General features: G+C 35.3%; 3 protein-coding genes across 8 annotated transcripts; 1 reads left to right on the top strand and 2 right to left on the bottom strand.

The window, feature by feature from the left end:
* Window positions 1-8: 8 nt before the first annotated feature.
* On the bottom strand, window positions 9-13,646 carry Ranbp16 (Ran-binding protein 16). 3 transcript variants are annotated; one of them, XM_077426036.1, is made up of 15 exons: window positions 13,508-13,646; window positions 11,285-11,540; window positions 10,994-11,160; window positions 10,679-10,903; window positions 9,723-10,593; window positions 9,357-9,642; window positions 9,135-9,279; window positions 8,881-9,028; window positions 8,635-8,794; window positions 8,120-8,522; window positions 7,823-7,961; window positions 6,359-6,436; window positions 3,867-4,054; window positions 3,526-3,653; window positions 9-3,434 (listed from the first exon to the last, which is right to left on the bottom strand). In XM_077426036.1, the coding sequence occupies exons 1-15, from the start codon at window positions 13,520-13,522 to the stop codon at window positions 3,338-3,340; spliced, it is 3,306 nt and encodes a 1,101-aa protein (XP_077282162.1). In that variant the 5' UTR covers window positions 13,523-13,646; the 3' UTR covers window positions 9-3,337. The 3 variants fall into 3 exon arrangements, with proteins under 3 accessions (XP_077282162.1, XP_077282163.1, XP_077282161.1); XM_077426037.1 differs by lacking the exon at window positions 13,508-13,646 and adding an exon at window positions 12,358-13,389 and having other exon boundaries at window positions 11,285-11,779; XM_077426035.1 differs by lacking the exon at window positions 13,508-13,646 and adding an exon at window positions 12,358-13,389.
* A 2,130-nt stretch (window positions 13,647-15,776) lies between these two features.
* Window positions 15,777-18,028, top strand: LOC143908393 (uncharacterized). 4 transcript variants are annotated; one of them, XM_077426054.1, is made up of 6 exons: window positions 15,777-16,041; window positions 16,278-16,400; window positions 16,486-16,752; window positions 16,846-17,169; window positions 17,390-17,499; window positions 17,578-18,028. In XM_077426054.1, exons 2-4 carry the CDS (start codon window positions 16,280-16,282, stop codon window positions 16,998-17,000), a joined length of 543 nt encoding a protein of 180 aa, XP_077282180.1. In that variant the 5' UTR covers window positions 15,777-16,041; window positions 16,278-16,279; the 3' UTR covers window positions 17,001-17,169; window positions 17,390-17,499; window positions 17,578-18,028. The 4 variants fall into 4 exon arrangements, with proteins under 4 accessions (XP_077282180.1, XP_077282178.1, XP_077282177.1 ...); XM_077426052.1 differs by having other exon boundaries at window positions 15,784-16,041; window positions 16,265-16,400; window positions 17,412-17,499; XM_077426051.1 differs by having other exon boundaries at window positions 15,784-16,041; window positions 16,265-16,400.
* Window positions 18,029-18,186: 158 nt separating this feature from the next.
* On the bottom strand, window positions 18,187-20,008 carry LOC143908390 (uncharacterized). Its single transcript, XM_077426044.1, has 3 exons — window positions 19,396-20,008; window positions 19,043-19,280; window positions 18,187-18,939 (listed from the first exon to the last, which is right to left on the bottom strand). Exons 1-3 carry the CDS (start codon window positions 19,764-19,766, stop codon window positions 18,223-18,225), a joined length of 1,326 nt encoding a protein of 441 aa, XP_077282170.1. The 5' UTR covers window positions 19,767-20,008; the 3' UTR covers window positions 18,187-18,222.
* Window positions 20,009-20,324: the final 316 nt, after the last annotated feature.

Raw genomic sequence — 20,324 nt, 5'->3', positions numbered from 1 at the left:
CATACATATCTTCTGTGAATTATATTTTACTTATAAACTTGCATATCACATGTATCAATATAGACTCTTATTAAGACTTAGTAAGCGCTGCAGATAGATCAATGAGAAAGAGGTAACTCAAGATTGAGGGAACAATTTATCGTGTTCAATGTATATTTACAATATTATCTGGTAAAGGTACAGCGCTGAATATCGACCCGTATAGGTTTGCGTAATCTTGGTAGAATGCTGCTTTGTGTATTTTATACGTAGGAAAAATTCGTACACCCAATATAGTTTTTCTCTTTGTCTTTTTCTATCGTAGGTTCTTTTATGTGCATCTGTATAAAAATCTAATGAACGTCCTCCGCGTATAATAGAAGGACGCACGCAGAAACTGAGATTGTGTTGAGAACGTTGATACAAATTCTCGCATTTATCAGTGGAAAAAGATCTCGTATGGTAGCCTTGAAGAATATGAATAAGCTCTTGCAGACTCTACAGTCACAACGTAACGCAACGCAACGCAACGCAACGCAACGCAACGCAACGCAACGCAACGCAACGCAACGCAACGCAACGCAACGCAACGCAACGCAACGCAACGCAACGCTGGGTATTCTCTCCATATATCATATTGTATATTATTGTTATTTGACAATAAGTCATTGTAATTCAGGAAAGCGGCTCGAAACGTTTTATTAGGCATAGATTGAGACGATTATTACCAGCTCGAGATCTCATAATTTAATTATTGCAATGTGGAAAAAAATGTATTTTTACAGGTACATCTTATATTCAATGCGATACTTTTTCTTTCATTTTTTTTCTTTCATTCGTCGAGACCGAGATCGAGCGACAGATAATACAATAATGTACTCTTACGGCGTCACTATCACAGTGTAATACAACAACTCACTAAGAACAATAGCATACACGGTACCCACGAGCAGTGAGGGTAGTTTCATTACCATAATCATGAAACTGAAAGTATCAGTTTCGTCTAATAATCTGCAATTATAGAAAATATTCTATGTGTAACTTTATCTCACACAGTCATTACAAAGAGACAGCTGAATTGGATTTTGGCATTCTAATATAATTTGATTGTTTTTACTAATTGTAGAGCACCGAATAAACTTTACATGAGATATCTTGGGGTTGCGGCATTTAAAAAGCTTCTACTGTACCTCTGTTCCAAAGAAGATTACCGTTAAAAAAGCACTGGTATAAATTATAACACGAGTACTGAATTCAAAGAGAATTTGCCTGTTTGCAGATGGACGTAGATTTTTACGAAGCCTATAAAGTAATTTACAAAATGTTATAAAAGATGAATATATATATATACATATATAAAAAAATAAAGGAATGTTTCCTCTCTTTTCTTCTCTTTCTCTCCTATGGCCAATAAATTTTGCAACGATATATTTACAACAAAAGAGAATGGTTAAAGATGTTTCGATACAAGGTCGATATCTTATCCTGTCTATTTTGCAATTGTTTGATTTCTCAATCATCTCAGTTATTTATCTTGTCATAAAATATATCAAGTATTTGATATTTATTTATATATCCCTAGATGAGAATTCGAATATTTGATAGTTATGACTCAATAAATATCAATTAATGTAGAAGTTTGTGATGTAGGATATTATAGAGACAATGCTGTTAGACAGACGATTGCTCAAAATGCGATAATTTGCTTTATATATAATCATTTTTAAAGTTATTATATTGTAAAATTAACGAATGTTACATAACGTCTCGTAATGTCTATTTCGTTTTTATCTATCTTCCTTCTCTGAATTAATGTCGATAATAACGTAATATAATAATAACTATATATTCTTAAGTGAATCTTTGTATGATAAATTTAATGATCCTCATTTACATCATTCACATGATTCGTAACTCACTGGATAATATAGCTTCATAGCAGCTCTTTTATTCGAATAAATTTTAAGTAATGAGTGTATCGCGATTTTCGCCCTTGCTCTCGTCTCTCTCTCTCGTCTCTCTCTCTCTCTCTCTCTCTCTCTCTCTCTCTCTCTCTCTCTCTCTCTCTCTCTCTCTCTCTTCTAAAATATAAGAATCTGTAACGTTGCAAATGGCTTTTTTTAAGCTGCATATTAGTGTGTACAATATTCTTAAAATGGAGGTTCGTGATTTGTTATAAATAAGATCAAACAGAATGTGTCAGAAAATAGTAAATAGAAATAATGTTATTGGCTTCCTATTCTAAATGTATACAGTGTCGAAAACTTCATTAACAAAATGATACATACAGAGACCTCGATATTTGTGAACACCGTTAGATTTTTTAAACACTATGTAATTTGTAAAAAAAAAACTAAAATATTTTAAATAAACTTCTTGTAATTTTTCCCCCAAATTATAAAAGTTAAGAAAGGATTTTAAATTGAAATAAAATACTATGTCGTTTGTAAAAGATGCTAAAAGACTTACCTATTTGTATGAGAAAAATTAACAATACTTGAGACAGTAATTTATGAGAAAAAATAACTCAGGAATATGTCTTTATGCTTGTCTATATTATTTTAGATACGAAAAGCAACGAAATTAACCATGATATAGAAGATATTACCTATCTTTATTAACCCTTCGTCATCTATGACTTTGTCCATGGATGACGGAAGGTTAAGATGACTTTTAGAAACAAATTATACGGCAAAAAAATATATAAAATATATGTTGATATAAATCTAAAATAAAAAAATTACTATTGAATTTTTAGCTATTTATAATTTCCATAAAGATCGTAAAAATAACAATATTTTGAGTAAAAAATATGAGAATGGTTTGTTTTTCAAGAAATTCGAATAATATATTTGTTGTACGGTTATAAAATGTCATATAATAATTGTCAATTCTTGATATTGATATATGTGCATAAGATTGTTTAAATCTGATTGTTTGATGGGGCTAAGAAAGTTCGAGTATAAAGGTAATAAAAAAAAGAAAAGAAAAAAATTTTCGATCTCGTGTGCGCGCGCGCGCGCATGTGTTGGGAGGAAAAAGGATTAAAATGATTAATGCCTAAAAATCTCTCATAAGGACCATATAAAAAAAAAATAAATAAAATAAAATACAAATTTTATTTTCTTTTAATGTTATTGCGTTAAAATAAAAATTAATGTAACTAATTGAGTAGCTAAAAAATAGAATAGGAAGCCAAGTTGTAATATTTATGTAAAACGATATTATTTATTATCTTTATACTCATCTAAAGCCAAAAATTTAATTTCACCATTAATTTAGAGTTTCACTCGCACACACATTCAAGCATTTGGCAGGCAAGAACCTAGAAGAATCTAATTCAGAGAGAGCAGTGTCACTACGAAGTCATCATATCATTGACTGAATTTGATATATTAGGTCCTTTTAGGGCGTCATTTATGTCTCTTCTAAACATTGATAAATTTTGTGTAAACCTGCAAAAAAACAAAAAACAAATACGTCATAATGTTTAAGAATGCTTAGAATATATAGTCAGATACACATATGTAACCTCTTCTTTCTTACCTATCTCTATTTTTTGTGAGTAAATTTCTTTCAATCCCGTTCATTAAATTTTCAAACCATTGGGCCATCGCTCCTTGCTTGTCAACTGGTTGACTTCTAATAATATTTTCCCTTAATTGATTAAAATACTGCAAGATAAATAGAACATGTAGTTTTATTTATAAATAAATAAATAAATAAACCCACACGCACACACACACGCACACACGTATATATAAATACACACATACATACATATATAAAATAAAGACAAAAAATTAACATGAAACAAACAGATATTAAGAAATAAGATATTATTTATAAGAATTACATTATAAAAAAAATAATCATTGTGAACTTACGTCTTCATTTAACAATATGAGACCTAACAAAGGGCGAGACATGCTCCATTGATTTCTACAATCTTCAAACATTATCACATTTAAAACAGTACTTAAGATTTGTTGAAGTATTTCAGGATGCTGTTTCAAAACTTGCAAAAATAATTCTCCTCCTCCAGGAACAACTGCATTTTTCCTTCCTGGATATCCTGAAAACATGTATATAATATGATATATGTATATAATATCAGTAATAGTACATTGTGCACCAAGTACTACGTTTACGCGAGCGTTACTTCTGTAGTAACTTGCGATAATTCCTTCGCGTAAACGGGATTTTGTAGTAACTTACGATAATTTACTCCGCGTAAACGAGTGACAACCCGTCGCGTCGCGTAAAAGAGTCACGGGTCGGTCTCGCTCCGCGTGTACTTGGCGCGAGACACTACCGTGTCTCTTGATATATCGTAAGTTACTACAGAAGTAACGCTCGCGTAAACGTAGTGAAGGGGAGAAAGCAGCGTTTTTCAGATGAGTGTGAAGTTTGCCGTCCGAGCCTTCGGCTCGGGCGGCAAATCACATGAGTCTGAAAAAGCTTTTGACCCAAGGTGCACACGATATTTTTCACAACACCTTTACGGAAATGTTCGACTTTTGCCTGTAAAGTGTGTGCGTTTGGTATTCCATTCGTGCAGTTTATACGCGCGTATCGTTAAACAGAAAGAAAAATAGAGTGATGCGAGGTCCAGGGGCAAAGCTCCTGGTGGAGGGTGTGGAAGCGAAGCCCCCCATATAACACAAAATTAAAATAATAATAAAATTTTAAAAAGAAATATAAATAATTTTAATTATTGCACTAAATCTGATTGATTTGGGATTTTATTTAGGGATATTATGTAAATATCCCTCATTATTTAGCAATATTATTAAGAAAAAACAATTCCAAATCAGTAGTTTTAATACAAGTAATTTTTGAAATAGTAATTATTTTTTTATTTATTGAAATTAATATAATTTTTACCAAGAAAAAGTCTTATTAATTAGTGAATTTAATATTTAAATTACAATTTTCAAATTGGAAGATCGGATTATTTCCTCGATTTTGTATTGCCCGTTACTTTACTTTCTGCCCCGTATAGCGGGCGAAACGTAACAACTTTCCTCCCTAGGGCAAAAAGTAAAGTAGCAGGCAAATACACTAACTCCGTTTACGCGCACGTCAGGAGTCGACAAGCAATCGTATCTGCAATCCGACTGTATCACGACCAAAAATAATTGTAAATAAACATTTAAATTCGAGGAAATAATCCAATCTTGCAAATTAAAAATTGTCATGTAAATATTAAATTCACTAACTAAAAACATGGTTTTCGATTATAATAAGGCTTTTTCATTGTGTAAAAATTATATACTTTCGATAAATAAAAAAATGATTACTATTTCAAAAATTACTTTTATTAAAACTATCGATTTGGAATTATATTTTTCTTAACAATATCACTGAATAATAAGATAATTAATTACACCTATTTACATAATATCCCTAAATAAAATCCCTAATTGTCAATCAAATTTAGTGCAATAATTAAAATTATTTAAATTTTTTTTGAAATTTTATTGTTATTTTAATTTTGTGTTATGTGGGGGGCTTCGCCCCTGGAGCCCGCATCACTCTATTTTTCTTTCTATTTAAGGAGGTTCGATGGCTTCATCGGAGGGAGTAGTGGGACGCGGGGGTTCTGGAAACAGCGCACTAGCGTTTTTGAACCTCCTTAAGGACGTTCTCTCGTCCTTACACTAGAGAAAATTGATTTTCTTAGGATTTTCTTGAAACTGTGAATATACGTTAATTTAGGTGTGCTTTATGCGTGGTATAAATTTCTCAGTACCTCTTTCGGTATAAAAAATAAAGCTACTGAGCCTCAGTTTCAAAAAAAAAATTTTTAATTTAATTTTTTTTAGTTTTGGCATTTTTTCCTGATAGAACTCGACGAGAGGAGCAACTTTGGTCCTTTTGGCCAACCTCTTATCTCTTATCGTTTGGCCTGGAAAACCTTTTCATTAGTAAAAGTTAAAACTTTGAGACTCAGTATCTTGATTTTTTATACCGGAAGAGGTACTGAAATTTATACCACGTATAAAGCACACTTAAATTAACGTATATTCACAGTTTCAAGAAAATCCTAAGAAAATCAATTTTCTCTAGTATAAAGACGAGAGAACGTCCTTAACGATACGCACGTATAAACTGTACGAATGGAACACCAAACGCACCCACTCTACAGGCATTCAAAAGTCGAACATTTCCGTAAAGATGTGAAAAATATCGTGTGCACATCGGATCGAAAGTTTTTTCAGACTCGTGTGATTTGTCGATTTGACAAACTTTACACTCGTCTGAAAAACGCAGCTTTCTCCCTTTGGTGCACAATATATTACTATAATTTCTTGTACTAGTACAATTTCGTTGAAGACACGCTATATTTTATTAACAATTATATTATTAAACATACCTTTTTGATAAAGTTGTTTAAACAAATATGTAACAATATGATCGAGAGTTGCACAGCAACCAGTACAGACCATAGTATCTGAAATCAGAAAGTTGTATCTTTACTTCCAGCTTTTATCACGCCGAAAAAAAGTGAACATACATGCATATACTTAGGTTCATAGCACAGTGAAAAATACATGCAACCAAAATGGTAACATTTTTATTGCAAGCTTATTAGAACCTACCAGCTTTTCTGTATAACGTAATGTCATAATATTTTGTAAATTTATAATTTTTAATAAGGATAAATAATATTAATAAAACATTGTTACATAAATTTAAATGCAGAATGCAAAATTTTTTAAATTATTATTTTATATTATAGAATTACAATTATTTGCATCAATTTCTAAAAATGTGACTAACTGCAATTGTACAGAATTTCAATGACTTAATTTATATTATTTTATCCATTTACAAATATAATATACAAAATAATCTTAATATATTATACAAATGTATTGAGGTCGTTCATATTGCGTACAACTATTGAAAAATTGAAGCATATAATAATAATACATGCAACTGCAATTAGTACATTAGTCATTATAAAACATACATAATCTTTAAATTAATGTTAATATATTTAGTAATATGTGAGCTGTGCGGCTGATTATCTGTCAGACCCGTTATTTGATTCCGTTTCAATGGAAACAGAAAATTGCATAACACTCATAGAGCACATTGTAGAGAAGCTGTGGTTCTTGCACATATTGGACTTTATTATGTTTAGGGTCAGGCTCCACGCACTCCAATCCTCTTATAGCCAATGTTATTTGTAAAGTGTTCAGTGATTTCTTCATTATGCATAATAACGTACTCGAAATATACGTCTGATCCTTGCATTTCGAACTGTCGCGCAGTGACTAATATCTATAGGCACAGATTTACATTCCAAGCAATAATGCAAAAAGCAAGAAATCTTAAAACCAATGTAGAATTGTAAAGTATGTATAAAAAAATAAGTACCTATTACAATCTTAAGTAGTTACGTTCGCAATAATGATACAAATATTTACATAATTTAGAAAATATATGTACAAAGGATAATTTTAAACGCAGAAGACTATTATAAAAATGTATAATAACTTTTTAGTCCTGCATGTACCTATATGTAACATATTCTATTGAGTCAATTACTCTTTTCGAATATAATTTTACAGATAAATTAACATGCGCATAATATTGCTCGATTACAATATATGTTAAATATTTATAATCATCTTTTTTTTTCTTTGTGATACATGTGAAAAATTTTTTTCTAAAAACATTAATTTACCGAAAAAAATAAAAAAATTTTTTTCAACTCGTAGATCATCTAAAGTGTTAAAATGATGTCAAGATATGGCATTGAGGATATAGAGAGTAGTAGTAGCAAGATAGAATCAGCCGCACAGACCTGTATAGAAGTCTTTTTGCGCACCTAGTGCTGTAAGGCCTTCGCTGATACTGGAAAGGATGTAGAGAAAAACCCTAGGTTCCAAAGTGGATAAAAAGACCATGTGATCTTGCGCCAGACATTCGAGTAACAAATAATATGTTGCCGACAGTTTCGGATAATGCTATCGAAACAGTATATAAAAGTGACAATACAATAAGGTAAATATTTTTATTATTATATATTAATTTATCAAAACTACTGATATAATTTGATTATCAAGAAGTGAATTACCCAGATAATAAACAAAATGTTAGTATTATGACTAATATGTATACTTACCAAAAGATCACTTTGTGGAATACTAAGGAGCAATTTGACAAATGTGTTAAGAGCATTGTCCAACGCCTCGTCACCGTACAGTCTAAACACTCCAAAATTTACATAACTTCCACATAAGGCTGCCTTTAACATACTGAAGCATATACTTATTCCTTTGAGTTTTAAGGGATAAATCTGATCCTTGGGTACTTCAACGTTCAATATGTGATTGCCGTAGCTACATATTATTTTGCTGGCCTCACGAAACAACAGGATCCCGTTTGGAGACGACGCGTCGAATTGTAATCGTTGACTCCTATTTTGTACTAACTCAGCAAATAACTTCAGGACGGGCGTTGTCACCTGCGGTTCGTGATGCCACAACTCCACAGCGTGTAATAAAATCGGCGTATAATTAGGATATCTAAATTCAAAGAAAACATAGTAAAGTAATTATTGTTTTTTGATGTTACAAATCACTAGTTGTGAATCTATTTGTACACGTCTTATGTATGTGTACATATGTATATACGTACATCCAATCAAAAAGCATCATATAGGATGTTTTGGTGTTGAATGCATAAGCTAAGCCTCTAAGGTCTCGCGCCAAACCAATCAGCGCTTTCTTTGCTTCCTCTGCTGCAAAGAGAGGTGTATCTGCAGCACCCATTAATTGACCAAGGCTCTCCAATGCACCTAAAAAAAATTATATATAAGAAAAACGTATTTACTACATAATATTTCCAAAAAAGAATTGGTTAAATGTTGATAAATTTTCTTACCTGTAAGAGGTAACATAAAGGTGTGAAATCTTTCCTCGTCCTCACCTAAATCTACCATCAATAATCTACCAAGAGATGTGTAAAACATTGATCTACAGCGCATTTCTGTCACAGCTACATTGTTTCCCAAAAATGGAAAATGTTCTCGCTGTCAATACGAAAGATTTAAATTATTATATGCAAAAGATTACTAGTTAATGTTGTAACTCACTATTTATGTAAAATGTTAAGCAGTAGTAGAGCTCAATATATACCGTATGATTGTTGAGCATAAATTGTACTTCTTCTAATTTGACGAGTTTACGAACACAACTATAACCCACTGATAAATCATTTAGAAGTTGTAGCGTCTTGGAAATAATTTGTTCGCTCCTGCCCCAGTACTTCAAATTCGTTATTCTGTAAATTACCGGCATTAATCCCGACTGCGGCAAATCGCAGGAGTGTTACTTACATTTTTCGTATACGTTACTCACATCTTTCGAATAAAAATGCTGAGTACCATTGCCTCGTCGTTAAGACCCAACACATCAGACAATCTTCTGTACACTTTAGAATTCTTTTGAACTTGATCGCCGACGTAGATCTTTCGAAATTGCTCGAAAAAACTCAACATCGCTAATTCCAGTTTCTCACAGCCACCTTGCGCGAGTCTCGAATCGGTCAGGTTCATCAATTGAAGCACTCTGCAAACCAATTCTCCGTCCATAGCGTCAAACTCCTCATTGCTATTAAATGCAACCCTCCCGCCTATAACACCACCTAGGAAAGATGAGAAAAGAATTATATATTGTTATGAAAAACTTGTGAAAAACAACAATGCATTAATATATTTCATTTACCTATGATATACACAAGCCACGTGAGTTGTCCCTCCTGGATCGCAATGTCGATTTGTTGCGTCGGTGACACCGTTTGCGTCATTAGCTCTTGGTACGTTCTTGCAGCTTGATCAAACAGTTGGACTAGCAGGGTGCACGTTTTTTGATATTCGCATCTACCGATGACCGATATTTGTTCTAATTGATGATGAACCACTCCTAGATCATCCAACGGATCCTCCAGGCGTTCTCTGACCACTACTGCTACCGACTCGAGTCTCGATGTGATGTATGCGTTTGTAACTTCCGGGGTGTACGTATTCAATAAGTGTGGATCACCCGCTTTTACATATGGCATTGAAGATACCATCCTCTGCCACAGAGTCAAAAGATAGTGCAAACTGTTTGGCGCAAATTGCCACATCTGTAAGCTCTGCACTGTAAACTTGGCGATCAGTTGTATTGCTTCGGGATAATCCTCCACCAAGACCAACTCGCCAAGTTGGAAATTGCTCTTCAGTCGAGATAATAATCTACAAAACTCGTGATAGTTTCCTGGATCACTAAGCCCTTGAGGATTCTGTAGTATATGCTTAATACCATTGACTAAGTGCGTCAGAAATTTTGCCCTTTCAGTATTAGAGAATAAACTCCGTCTGACAGACGCTATTTGGACCAGACATGAAAGTGCCAAACACGATAACGTATTAGGTAGACTGTGATATAAATCAAAAAACAGTTTCAACGAAGTAAAATCCAGAAACGCAGGTCTCCAGCTCGTCGGAATTTGTACTGTGTTAAGATCATCCGAACTCTCATCGGTCGATGTGCCAATAAAGTCAAATGTCAAGCAGTTTTGTGCAAGCTTTAACAGTTGTCTTATCAAACCGTGCTGTAAAAAACAAACATACGAACGACAGCATTAATGTAGAGTACAAAAAGTTGTCACCAATCATCATGCTAATTGCTCGCTATACCTGCGCTTCATCGTTGAAATTTAAACTTTTACAATTTTCACGAGCTGTACTCAGTAAGGTACACGATAACCTAAATATTTCAAATAGTTGGGTGTCTCTAAAGCTACTTGCTATTCTTCTATGCTTTGTCAGAGATCTGTTCGCATCAGCTTCCGATATTTGATTCATTTCACACGTCAATTGAGAGAGCAACTGTACTCCTATCATACAATGCTCCACCGACCCCTTTGATTATTACAATAAAACATTATTAATCATAAAACAACGTACGTGCATAGAAAACACAGTGCTTAACATCGATAAAGTATGCCAAACCTGAAGAAACTTGGCTACGTCGCTGACTACATTTCTGAAGATAAATTCCTCTTTATCGGAATCGAACCACCCAAGCTTCGATATCCTAGCGAATAGCGTAACCAAAGCCTGTATCACAAAATTCGGTAACTTTGGTTGCGTTGCTAAGTAGTTGAGTACGTAATTTCCTGTAAAGACATTTATATATAAGAAAGTGAGACATCTGATCTCTCCTTCAAGTTTCAAGAGATACGACTGACTCTTTTGTCTCGCGTAGCAAAACTGAAGGGAACGAAACGGATCGTCACTTACGTATATCGAGCCTCTGTTGTAAGCTGAGTGTAGTCGTGAGTTGTCCCTGCGCCGAACGTGACACTAGCTTCGTCAAGGTGGTAGCGGCCAGTAATTGAGCATACGCGGAGTCCCCGCGGTCCAGGAGAAGCTGGCACTTTGTAAGCGTATCCGGGGCATTTTGAAAAGCGACCAAAGCCTTCTCCGCCTCTGCGCGATGCGCCGAATCTTGCGACTCGTACAATTGCTTGCACAGCAACTCCAGCTGCCGTACTTCCTGCATGTGATCCATTCTTAGTCACACTGTTTAAAGCCGTTTCTTAAGACTTCCATTTAGGTAGGAGTCTAAAAGTTTTGCAACGGTATATCCACTTTTATGATGCCTCGCAAATCTTTATTAGCGACTTGCCGTTACTGTCCGAGACATTTACAATTTTACAATACAGTTGCATTATGCCGACTGAATCACAGTTTGAAGCATTGAGCTTATTTAGATGGATTAGTTAAAAGAAAAACCTGACAACAGTTTCATTTTTTCTTATACAGGGTGGGGCGCCCGAAATGTCGTATCATAAAAGTATCTCTCTGAGAAAGGACGTATCTATAAAGTCTAAATTCTAAAAGATGGTGAGATGAACGTTATATCGATGTCGATGACACTTGTACGAGCTGCATTCTACATATTCCGCGTTACGTTTGTGATAAATGTAAAAGACTTTCAATTATGAACATATTCTGTTGTGTCAATAATATTACAAAATTTCCAATTACACTAGAAATATAGATATAAAAGAAAACGAAGTTATGATATCTTGTATGTGTTTATCACCACCCTGTGATAAACAATAAATTCTGCCCAACTGGGATTTCATTGCAATTGGCATAAAGTTGTTGTTTTATTAGACGCAATTTTACAAACGTTTTCGAGTTACATAAAATAAACGAGGAACATTTTGTGCAATTGAGTAATTATTCCGAACGTGTGAAAGCTTGAAAAAAATATACCGAACGACGTAAAAGAACAGTAAAATAAACGGTTTAAAGTGTGTCACGCGGATCCAAGTGGCGTAATTTATAAATTATACGATATTTACACTACTGGGCTTCATACGCATAGGTGTGTGTATGTACACAAGCGCGCGCGTGCACAGTTGCGATTTGCGATAACGAAGCCGAGAAAATTAGAGATCTCGATCTCCATTTTGCGACGAACGCTCATCGCGTCTATTTCGCTGATAAATTGCGCACAAGGTTCTGCCAAGTGCCATCGGATGAAGGATCTCAGAGACGTGCCAGGTGACGCGCCGGACTCTACGCGGGATCTCGCGAGCCATGGACAGGTTATATGCGAGCGACAGGTTGTGTAAATAAACAGCCGCGCGTTATCGTGGAAATTGGTTCGGGGGGGCCGACCGAGCGCGGGGATCGAGCGCTCTCTCGCTTTCGCTCCGCGGGTGTAACCCGCGTGGTGGTGGTGGTGGTGGTGGTGGTGGTGGTGGTGGCGGCGGCGGCGGCGGCGGCGGCCGCGGCGTACAAACAACAACGTATATACATACGCGAGGATAAACAACGACAAACGTCGGCCGGAGTTCCCGCACTTTTTCATTTACATCGCGGCACGCCGACTTTCATGTGACGCTCGTCACGGGGAAATCGCGACATTCGCGACTGAAACGCGCCACACTCAGCGATCGTGCTCCAAAACTCCACTCCGCACCGTGCAGCACCGTGGATCAGGTGATTTCTGGAGTAGGCCGTTAATTGTCCCTTGGATCAATCAGAATCCGCCAGGATCACCAAGAGAAACCCTCTCAGTTTGATAAGCGCGATGGGAACAGGCGAAGACCAGCGTGAAAGAGACGGAGCGAAAGACGATCGGCAGCGACTGAAATAGCACGATTGGATCGGGCCGCGTCGCCCCGATCCGGTCCTTCCATTGCACCCGCGTCACCATTTCGTGCTTTGTCAGTACGATGGAAAACGGCGCTTCTCACGCGACAAAGTTCTCGCGGCGCGGCGGCGGCCTTTCCGCGAGAGATACGGCGAATGCGCGCGGACGCGCCGCACACACGAACGAATTCACGCACGCACGCACGAGTGTAGGTTTGAGGACACGCGCGGAAATCCGGCGCGGATTTCGCCGGCGGATCGTGACCGCTCGCGCGGCACCGCTTCGCTCCGCGTCGCGATTAATAGCGTTGCGTCGCGCGCGGGTCCCGCGTGTTCCTCTTGTCGGCGACTCACCTGTTCGTCCGCCATTTTTCGCCAGCCTCGTATTATCTACAGTGAAGCTAGGATCACATGCCAGCCTCCGTCTACGGCCGCTGCCGGCGCATGTTTACACCAACGATCTACGTTGCATTGCACGCGTCCCCGTTCCCCGTCGCCCCGTCCCTTGTGTGTGAGACGCGCGAACGGGCGTCATCTTCCTTCCGCCGACCGAACTACTCACGCTCATAAGAACGCACCCTGCGATCGGACGGGATGAGGGGGTCGATTATTATGGATCTTGAAATGAGATGAAAACTACAAAAGTGAGGAAATAATTCACTAAAGTACCTACGATTTCATTGGTCGAGATCTAGTAAATCTATTCATTTTTGTAATTTTTACTTCGTTTCTAGATCCATAATCGACTGGGACAGGATTCTTTGAGATTTTGAACTTTGGTCAAATTCCGATTAAATAGACGTACCGAAAATTTACAGCTCATGTACGTATGTACGCCACTACTACTATACGTTTACGCGAGCGTTATTTCTGTAGTAACTTACGATAATTTACTCCGTGTAAACGAGTAATATATCGTAAGTTACTACAGAAGTAACGCTCGCGTAAACGTAGTATATGTTTATATGACTTAATTAAAGGCCCGGGACACATAGAAAAACTTAAGCAGTAAAACTCAAGCAGTGGGCAAATCAGCCAATCACAGTCAAGAACTTAAGGCACGGCCCTAAGCGGTAGCGAATCCATACCGTTGATTTCTTACTGCTTAAGTTTAACTGCTTAAGTTTTTCTATGTGCCAAGGCCCTACGCCGATCGTATTGTCAGCGCGGGTCGACAGGAGTAACACTACCGACCCCCCCCCCTCTTACTACGTTTACGCGAGCGTTACTTCTGTAGTAACTTACGATAATTCCTTCGCGTAAACGGAATTTTGTAGTAACTTATGATAATTTACTCCGCGTAAACGAGTAATATATCGTAAGTTACTACAGAAGTAACGCTCGCGTAAACGTAGTATTCCAGTAATATCTTACTACGTTTACGCGAGCGTTACTTCTGTAGTAACTTACGATAATTTACCCGTTTACGCGGCGTAAATTATCGTAAGTTACTACAAAATCCCGTTTACGCGAACGAATTATCGTAAGTTACTACAGAAGTAACGCTCGCGTAAACGTAAATGGCGTTTTCGATTTACTACTCGACCCGACTCGGGTCGCATCAATGGACGTGGAATAATACATAGATATGTATGTTTTCCACGTCAATGATGCTAGAGTCCTGTATACATGATGCGACCCGAGTCGGTTTGAGTCGCAAATCGAAAACGCTAAAAGTCTATAACACCAGAGAGAAACCTGAGAGAGGCCACCTCGGCATTTTTCGTCAATTTTTCTGTGTCGCATAGAGTCCCTTTCTACTGATCACGGCTTTAGGGTATCTCTAAAGTCCGACCCAGCGTCCTGGATCTCGGAAACGGCTTTAGATATGGAAAAATGTTTCAGATAAAAGTTGTAGGATATAAAGAGTGGCAGATGACGAAAATATGGACTTGACCTCGAATGACCTTTTCAAGGCGGCCGTATCCCGTCTCGCGGCGCGTATTCCTCGCACTCGCGTAAGCTGGTAAGCTCTGCTCTTCCTCGAGATTCGCCGCTATATATTGATGATGCATGACGCGCCGCTTAATATAAAATAAAAATGACTGCTGGCTGTTTTCCGTTTTTTTTTTTATAAGAGTCGACTTTTTAGAAGACGACTCCGTCGAATTTTAAATATAAGTCAACTATTTAGAAGTCGACTTCTAGTCAACTTTCCGTCATTTTTAGAAGTCGACTTGCCGTCGACTTGCTGTCGACTTTTCGTCAACTGTGCTCTTATGCTAAGACTCTATATTATAGACGCGGAAACGCCGTGCGGTAAAGTGCATTGACAAATCAGAATGCTGCTGCAAGTCGCCTGCGGCAAAATCAAAATTTGTGTGATTGGTCAACGCACTCTGCCGCATGGCGTTTCCGCGTCTATGGAGTCTTAGCATTAAGGTTAGTTTAAAATGCCCGTTTACAATAGGTGTTTTAAGCTTAAGCCCTAAGAAATTGACCAATCATAGTCAATTATTCTCCTGAAATTCAACTGTGATTGAACAATTTCTTAAGGCTTTAGGGCTTAAAACACCTATTGTAGATGGGCACTAATAGCCGTAACCGTTGATTTTAGCCGTAATCTTTAAAAAATTGACCAATCACAGTCGAATGTGAGAAGAACAATCGACTGCGGTTGGTCAATTTCTTAGTGCCCAGGTGTTTTAAGCCTTAAGGCGCAATTTCACGTGCCGCTAAAACAAGCGATTGAAGCGACAAATTTGTCGCTCGTATTCCAGCGCCAACAATTTTGTAGTTTGAATCAGTTCAACTACAAAGCATTTACTGCTCAAACGCAGTTGAGCAGTTGATAGTCGATAGTGTCGTGTATACAGCGTGTATACTAAAGAAAACATAACCACAAATATGCAAAGATGAATTCATTCGAGGAAAATGAACATGAAGAAGTAAGTATATATACATAAAACAAGCTATTTTTATAATGGTGTTTAAAAGAAACGGTATTGTGCTTGATTGAAATAACTTGTAATAGATATATGTTATGTGAATATTTTGTTTTAAAATAAAATAATAAAGCCATTTACATCTTTAAACGTAAACCAAAAAAAGTCAATATTTCTAAACATATATGTATAATTATGAAGTGTAAATGTATTTTTAATGCTATAGACATTGGTGCCAGTCATGACATGTGGACTATGTGAGGTTATATGCGAAGCAGATAACGTCACAAAACACGAGTGCCTTCAAGGGTATACTGAATATTTTATGGATGAGAATACTTGTTATTTTTATCCCGTGTGTGGTATGTGAAAGTAATATAAATTAATATCTATTATCTGTTTAAAATAATATTTAAAAATAATATTTTATTTTGTTACAATTTGTAGAAGATGGAAGTATATTACGACGAAGTTTAATTAATAATCAAGAGCTAACAGTTCAAGAAAACCCATCATCAATACTAACAAATAAAAGAAAAAATATAAGAAAGAAATTGAATGTCGATGAAAAACAGAAATTGCTTGAACTGGAAGAGCAACTAATTTTTGAAGTACATGCACGCGAACCTTTGTGGAATCCACAAATTGAGCTACCACTTCGTAGTAAAAAAGCTATTGCACAATTGTGGAAAGAAGTCTCCGAAGCTTTGAATGGTAAGCAAAGTATATATTCAATGAATAACAAAATTATTACAAGAACAGTATGCAACTCTTAAATATAAATCTATTAATAAAATGATTTTCTAGAAAAATTATCAGAAACTGAAGCAAAAGCAAAATTCAAGTCATTACATGATGCATATAGAAGAATCATCAACACTGAATCATTAGCAAGTGGATCGGAAAGACCTACTAAAGGTAAAATTTCATGGGCAGTAAAAAGCAGCAGCAGATCGTACTGATTGGCTATAAAATAGAGAAGTTCTCGAGTTCCTAGAACTTCTCTATTTTGTAGTCAATCAGTACGATCTGCTGCTACTTTTCACTGCCCATGAAATTTCACCTTAAGAAAAGCAAGTGGCAGCACTATGAAAATTTATCATTTTTACGCGATTCGTGCTTACGGAAACCGTAAGTATTTTTTTATTATATTGTACTTCCGGAATACTTATAATAAAATGTCAACATCTTTTAACATTGTGTAATGTAATAAAAAATAAATAACTAAAAATTAATAAAATAAATAAAAAATTAATTAATTAAATATATATTAATAAATTAGAAAATAAATTATATAAAAAATAAAAAAAAATATATAAAACAATTAAAAAAAAAACTTAACTGTTAATAGAACGAAATCAAATGTGTCACAGCGAACTGATGTTGATGATGACTCGACTACTACTATTGATGGAGATGCAGAAGAAAATAGACAGCAAAGTGAAGAAAATAAACAGCAAAGTATGTTTTATCTCTAATATACTATATATAAATATAATATTACTTATATTATACATTAAGTATACTGTCTTTTTTCAGACTATAATAAAAAACAAAGCACAAATAAAAGAAATTTTAACTCAGCACTTGATAGAATTGCTGATGCTTTTTGTGAAAGAAATAAACAGGCACCAATTGCTTTGCCTGATCTTCCGCAAAACGACGAAGTGGACGCAATTGTGTCCGTAGTTGAACAAAGATTGAGGAAACTTCCACGAAATACGTTGGACAATGCAGCGCAGAAACTATTTCAAATAACATATGATCTCATAAAGGAGACTGAACATTTTTTATTTTACCTTTATTTTTTGATATGTGATAATAGTATATATTATTATATTCTATCATAATACTATTATAAACATGTTATATAGTATATACAGCTTATACTAAAGTTTATTTTCATATAGTTTATACTAAGTTTTTTTAATTATTATTTTAAAATGCAATAATAAGTAATTAAATAACAAATAAACATCTTTTTCTATTATTTACAGTGTTTTTATTGTAGCATTCTTTTAAATAATGATATAAATATTATATATATATATATATATATATATATATATATATATATATATATATATATATATATATATATATATATATATATTTTGTGTGTGTATGCATATCAAGAATAAGAGCATATAAGACGCTATATTTTATATATTTCGAAATACATTTTCAGCAAAAATTATTTTGCCATGGTACAGAGCCTTCATTATTAAAATATGTGCAAAACTTATCTCGCATTTCCATATTTGTTTGAGTGCTCATATATGATCCTACTCGTTGTATTTCACGATAAGCAGAACCATTTTCAAGAACCGTTCTCCAAGTGCCAGGTATAAAGCTATTATGATCATCAAAATGATCAACCATATTTACAGGTACGTATTCATTAACGTTAATGTCCTGTTTGCGTAACCAGTTGTGCAAACACACAACGGCTTGCACAATTTTTTCTACTGTTTCCACTTTTGCAATTATTGGCTTCCTCAATATTCGCCATTGGCTAGCAAGAATCCCAAATGTGTTTTCAATAATTCGCCTAGCACGGCTCAGTCTATAATTAAAGATATTTTTCTCTTTAGTCAGTCCGCCTCTTCCTGAGTATGGCCGAAGCAAATATTCTTTTAAAGGGAATGCTTCGTCTCCAACAAGGCAATATGGCAATGTGGGACCATGTTCAGAAATAATATCCGCATCTGGTACATTCATTTTCTTTTGTTCAAACTTTTTACCAAACTGGCATTCTTTAAAAATGCCACCATCACTGCGTCTACCATAGGCTCCTATGTCGATAAATGTAAATAAATAATTAGCATCACATATTGCCATTAAAATAATGCTGTGACTGTTTTTGTAATTATAATACATAGAACCAGCATTAGCAGGACACTGAAAAAATATAATAATAATTGTATTTGACTTAAAAATCAGAGATATCAGAAATGTAATCAGAAATGTAATATCTATATGATAATATTATTGAAATTCATACTTGAAGAACAATATGTTTTCCGTCAATGGCACCAATACAATGCGGAAAATTGCATCGATGTTCGAAATCTGCTGCAATACGAAGCCAATCTTCTTTGGTCAAAGAAGGTGGAAGAACAACTGGACACAACATATTCCAAAGTATTTCACATGTTTCAGATATGATGTTGCATATTGTTGTATATCCTAATAAATATTGATATGACATTGATATCATTGAGTCGCCAGAAGCCAAATATCTATAAATAAAAGACAATAGTGTGTTAGTAATAAATTTTAAATTATCCATATAATCAGTTGTCTATATGTCGCTTTTATATTTTTTGTTTATTTAAAAAATGTAATAAAACAAACCTTAAAGTTAAACACAAACGTTCTTCAGCACTGACAGGCTCTCTTATAAATGTCTGCTTCTGGAGTTTTAGTGCAATAATTTGTAACAAATCTTCCAATTGTGTTGATGACATGCGAAAGTAATTAATAAATCTTGCACTTTCTAATCTTATATATGGTAAGGTAGCTTTATAAAAGCCATGCTCGTTACGATTTTGAAACAGCGGTGCAACCCAAAACTTTTTTTTAGAATAATATCTTTTTTTAGTTTGATTTGTCAACAGCAAAGTAATGGCAAAAATAATATCATTGTTATATTTTATTTCACTTTCTTGAATCATACGATTACAATTTAGTAGCCAATTGTAATATTTTTGTTTTCTAGAAGCCATCGCGTAATATATAAGTTAATATAACTGGTTACACAAATAGTGCAAAATTTGTTTTTAACTGATTACACAAACGACGCAAAATCTGTCTCTCAACTTTCAATTCTGTCGCCCTGCTACCCTTTTCATGTACAAAAATTATCGCTGTTTAATTCAGCGACAAAAGTCGTCACGTGATCATTTTTGTCGCTCAAACGATCAGTTTCAGCGGCACGTGAAAATGCACCTTTAAGCTTTAAGAAAGTGCATGTTCAATCACAATTGAATTTGAGGAGAATAATTGACTGTGATTGGTCAATTTCTTAGGGTTTAAGGCTTAAAACACCTCTATTGTAGATGGGCACTTAAAGATTACGGCTTAATTAAATCAACGGTTAAAGGTTATTATAAACCAACCCTTAGGGCCACACACACTTTCCGTAAAACGTAAGGGAGTATTCATACCGTGACAGAAAAGCAGAAAGCAGCAGCCAATCAGGACTTGTGCTGGTAGTAAAGCGGGGAGCACACACTTCGGCTGATTCCAGAGAACGAGACGTAAAATGTCGTAGTCGTGGACGT

Source organism: Temnothorax americanus, unplaced genomic scaffold (assembly GCF_048541705.1).
Source record: "Temnothorax americanus isolate GAGA-0224 unplaced genomic scaffold, ASM4854170v1 Scaffold93, whole genome shotgun sequence".
NCBI classification, from domain to species: Eukaryota; Metazoa; Arthropoda; class Insecta; order Hymenoptera; family Formicidae; genus Temnothorax; species Temnothorax americanus.
The sequence above is the reverse complement of the archived record's forward strand: the minus strand, read 5'-3'. Positions and strand labels throughout refer to the sequence as shown.

Bases quoted from the DNA above. Each gene is read 5' to 3' on its own strand.
- Ranbp16 (XM_077426035.1), bottom strand. From the start codon at position 12,378: ATGCGTATGAAGCCCAGTAGT. The intron at 9,029-9,134 runs GTATATATTGAG...TCGTATTGACAG, and splicing joins TTATGCTCAACAATCATACG to CGAGAACATTTTCCATTTTT. The intron at 7,962-8,119 runs GTAAGTATACAT...CTGTTTCGATAG, and splicing joins TTCCACAAAGTGATCTTTTG to CATTATCCGAAACTGTCGGC.
- LOC143908390 (XM_077426044.1), bottom strand. From the start codon at position 19,766: ATGGCTTCTAGAAAACAAAAATATTACAATTGGCTACTAAATTGTAAT. The intron at 19,281-19,395 runs GTTTGTTTTATT...TTTTATTTATAG, and splicing joins CGTTTGTGTTTAACTTTAAG to ATATTTGGCTTCTGGCGACT. The intron at 18,940-19,042 runs GTATGAATTTCA...ATATTTTTTCAG, and splicing joins GAAAACATATTGTTCTTCAA to TGTCCTGCTAATGCTGGTTC.
- LOC143908393 (XM_077426052.1), top strand. From the start codon at position 16,009: ATGAATTCATTCGAGGAAAATGAACATGAAGAA. The intron at 16,042-16,264 runs GTAAGTATATAT...TTAATGCTATAG, and splicing joins AGGAAAATGAACATGAAGAA to ACATTGGTGCCAGTCATGAC. The intron at 16,401-16,485 runs GTATGTGAAAGT...TACAATTTGTAG, and splicing joins TTATTTTTATCCCGTGTGTG to AAGATGGAAGTATATTACGA.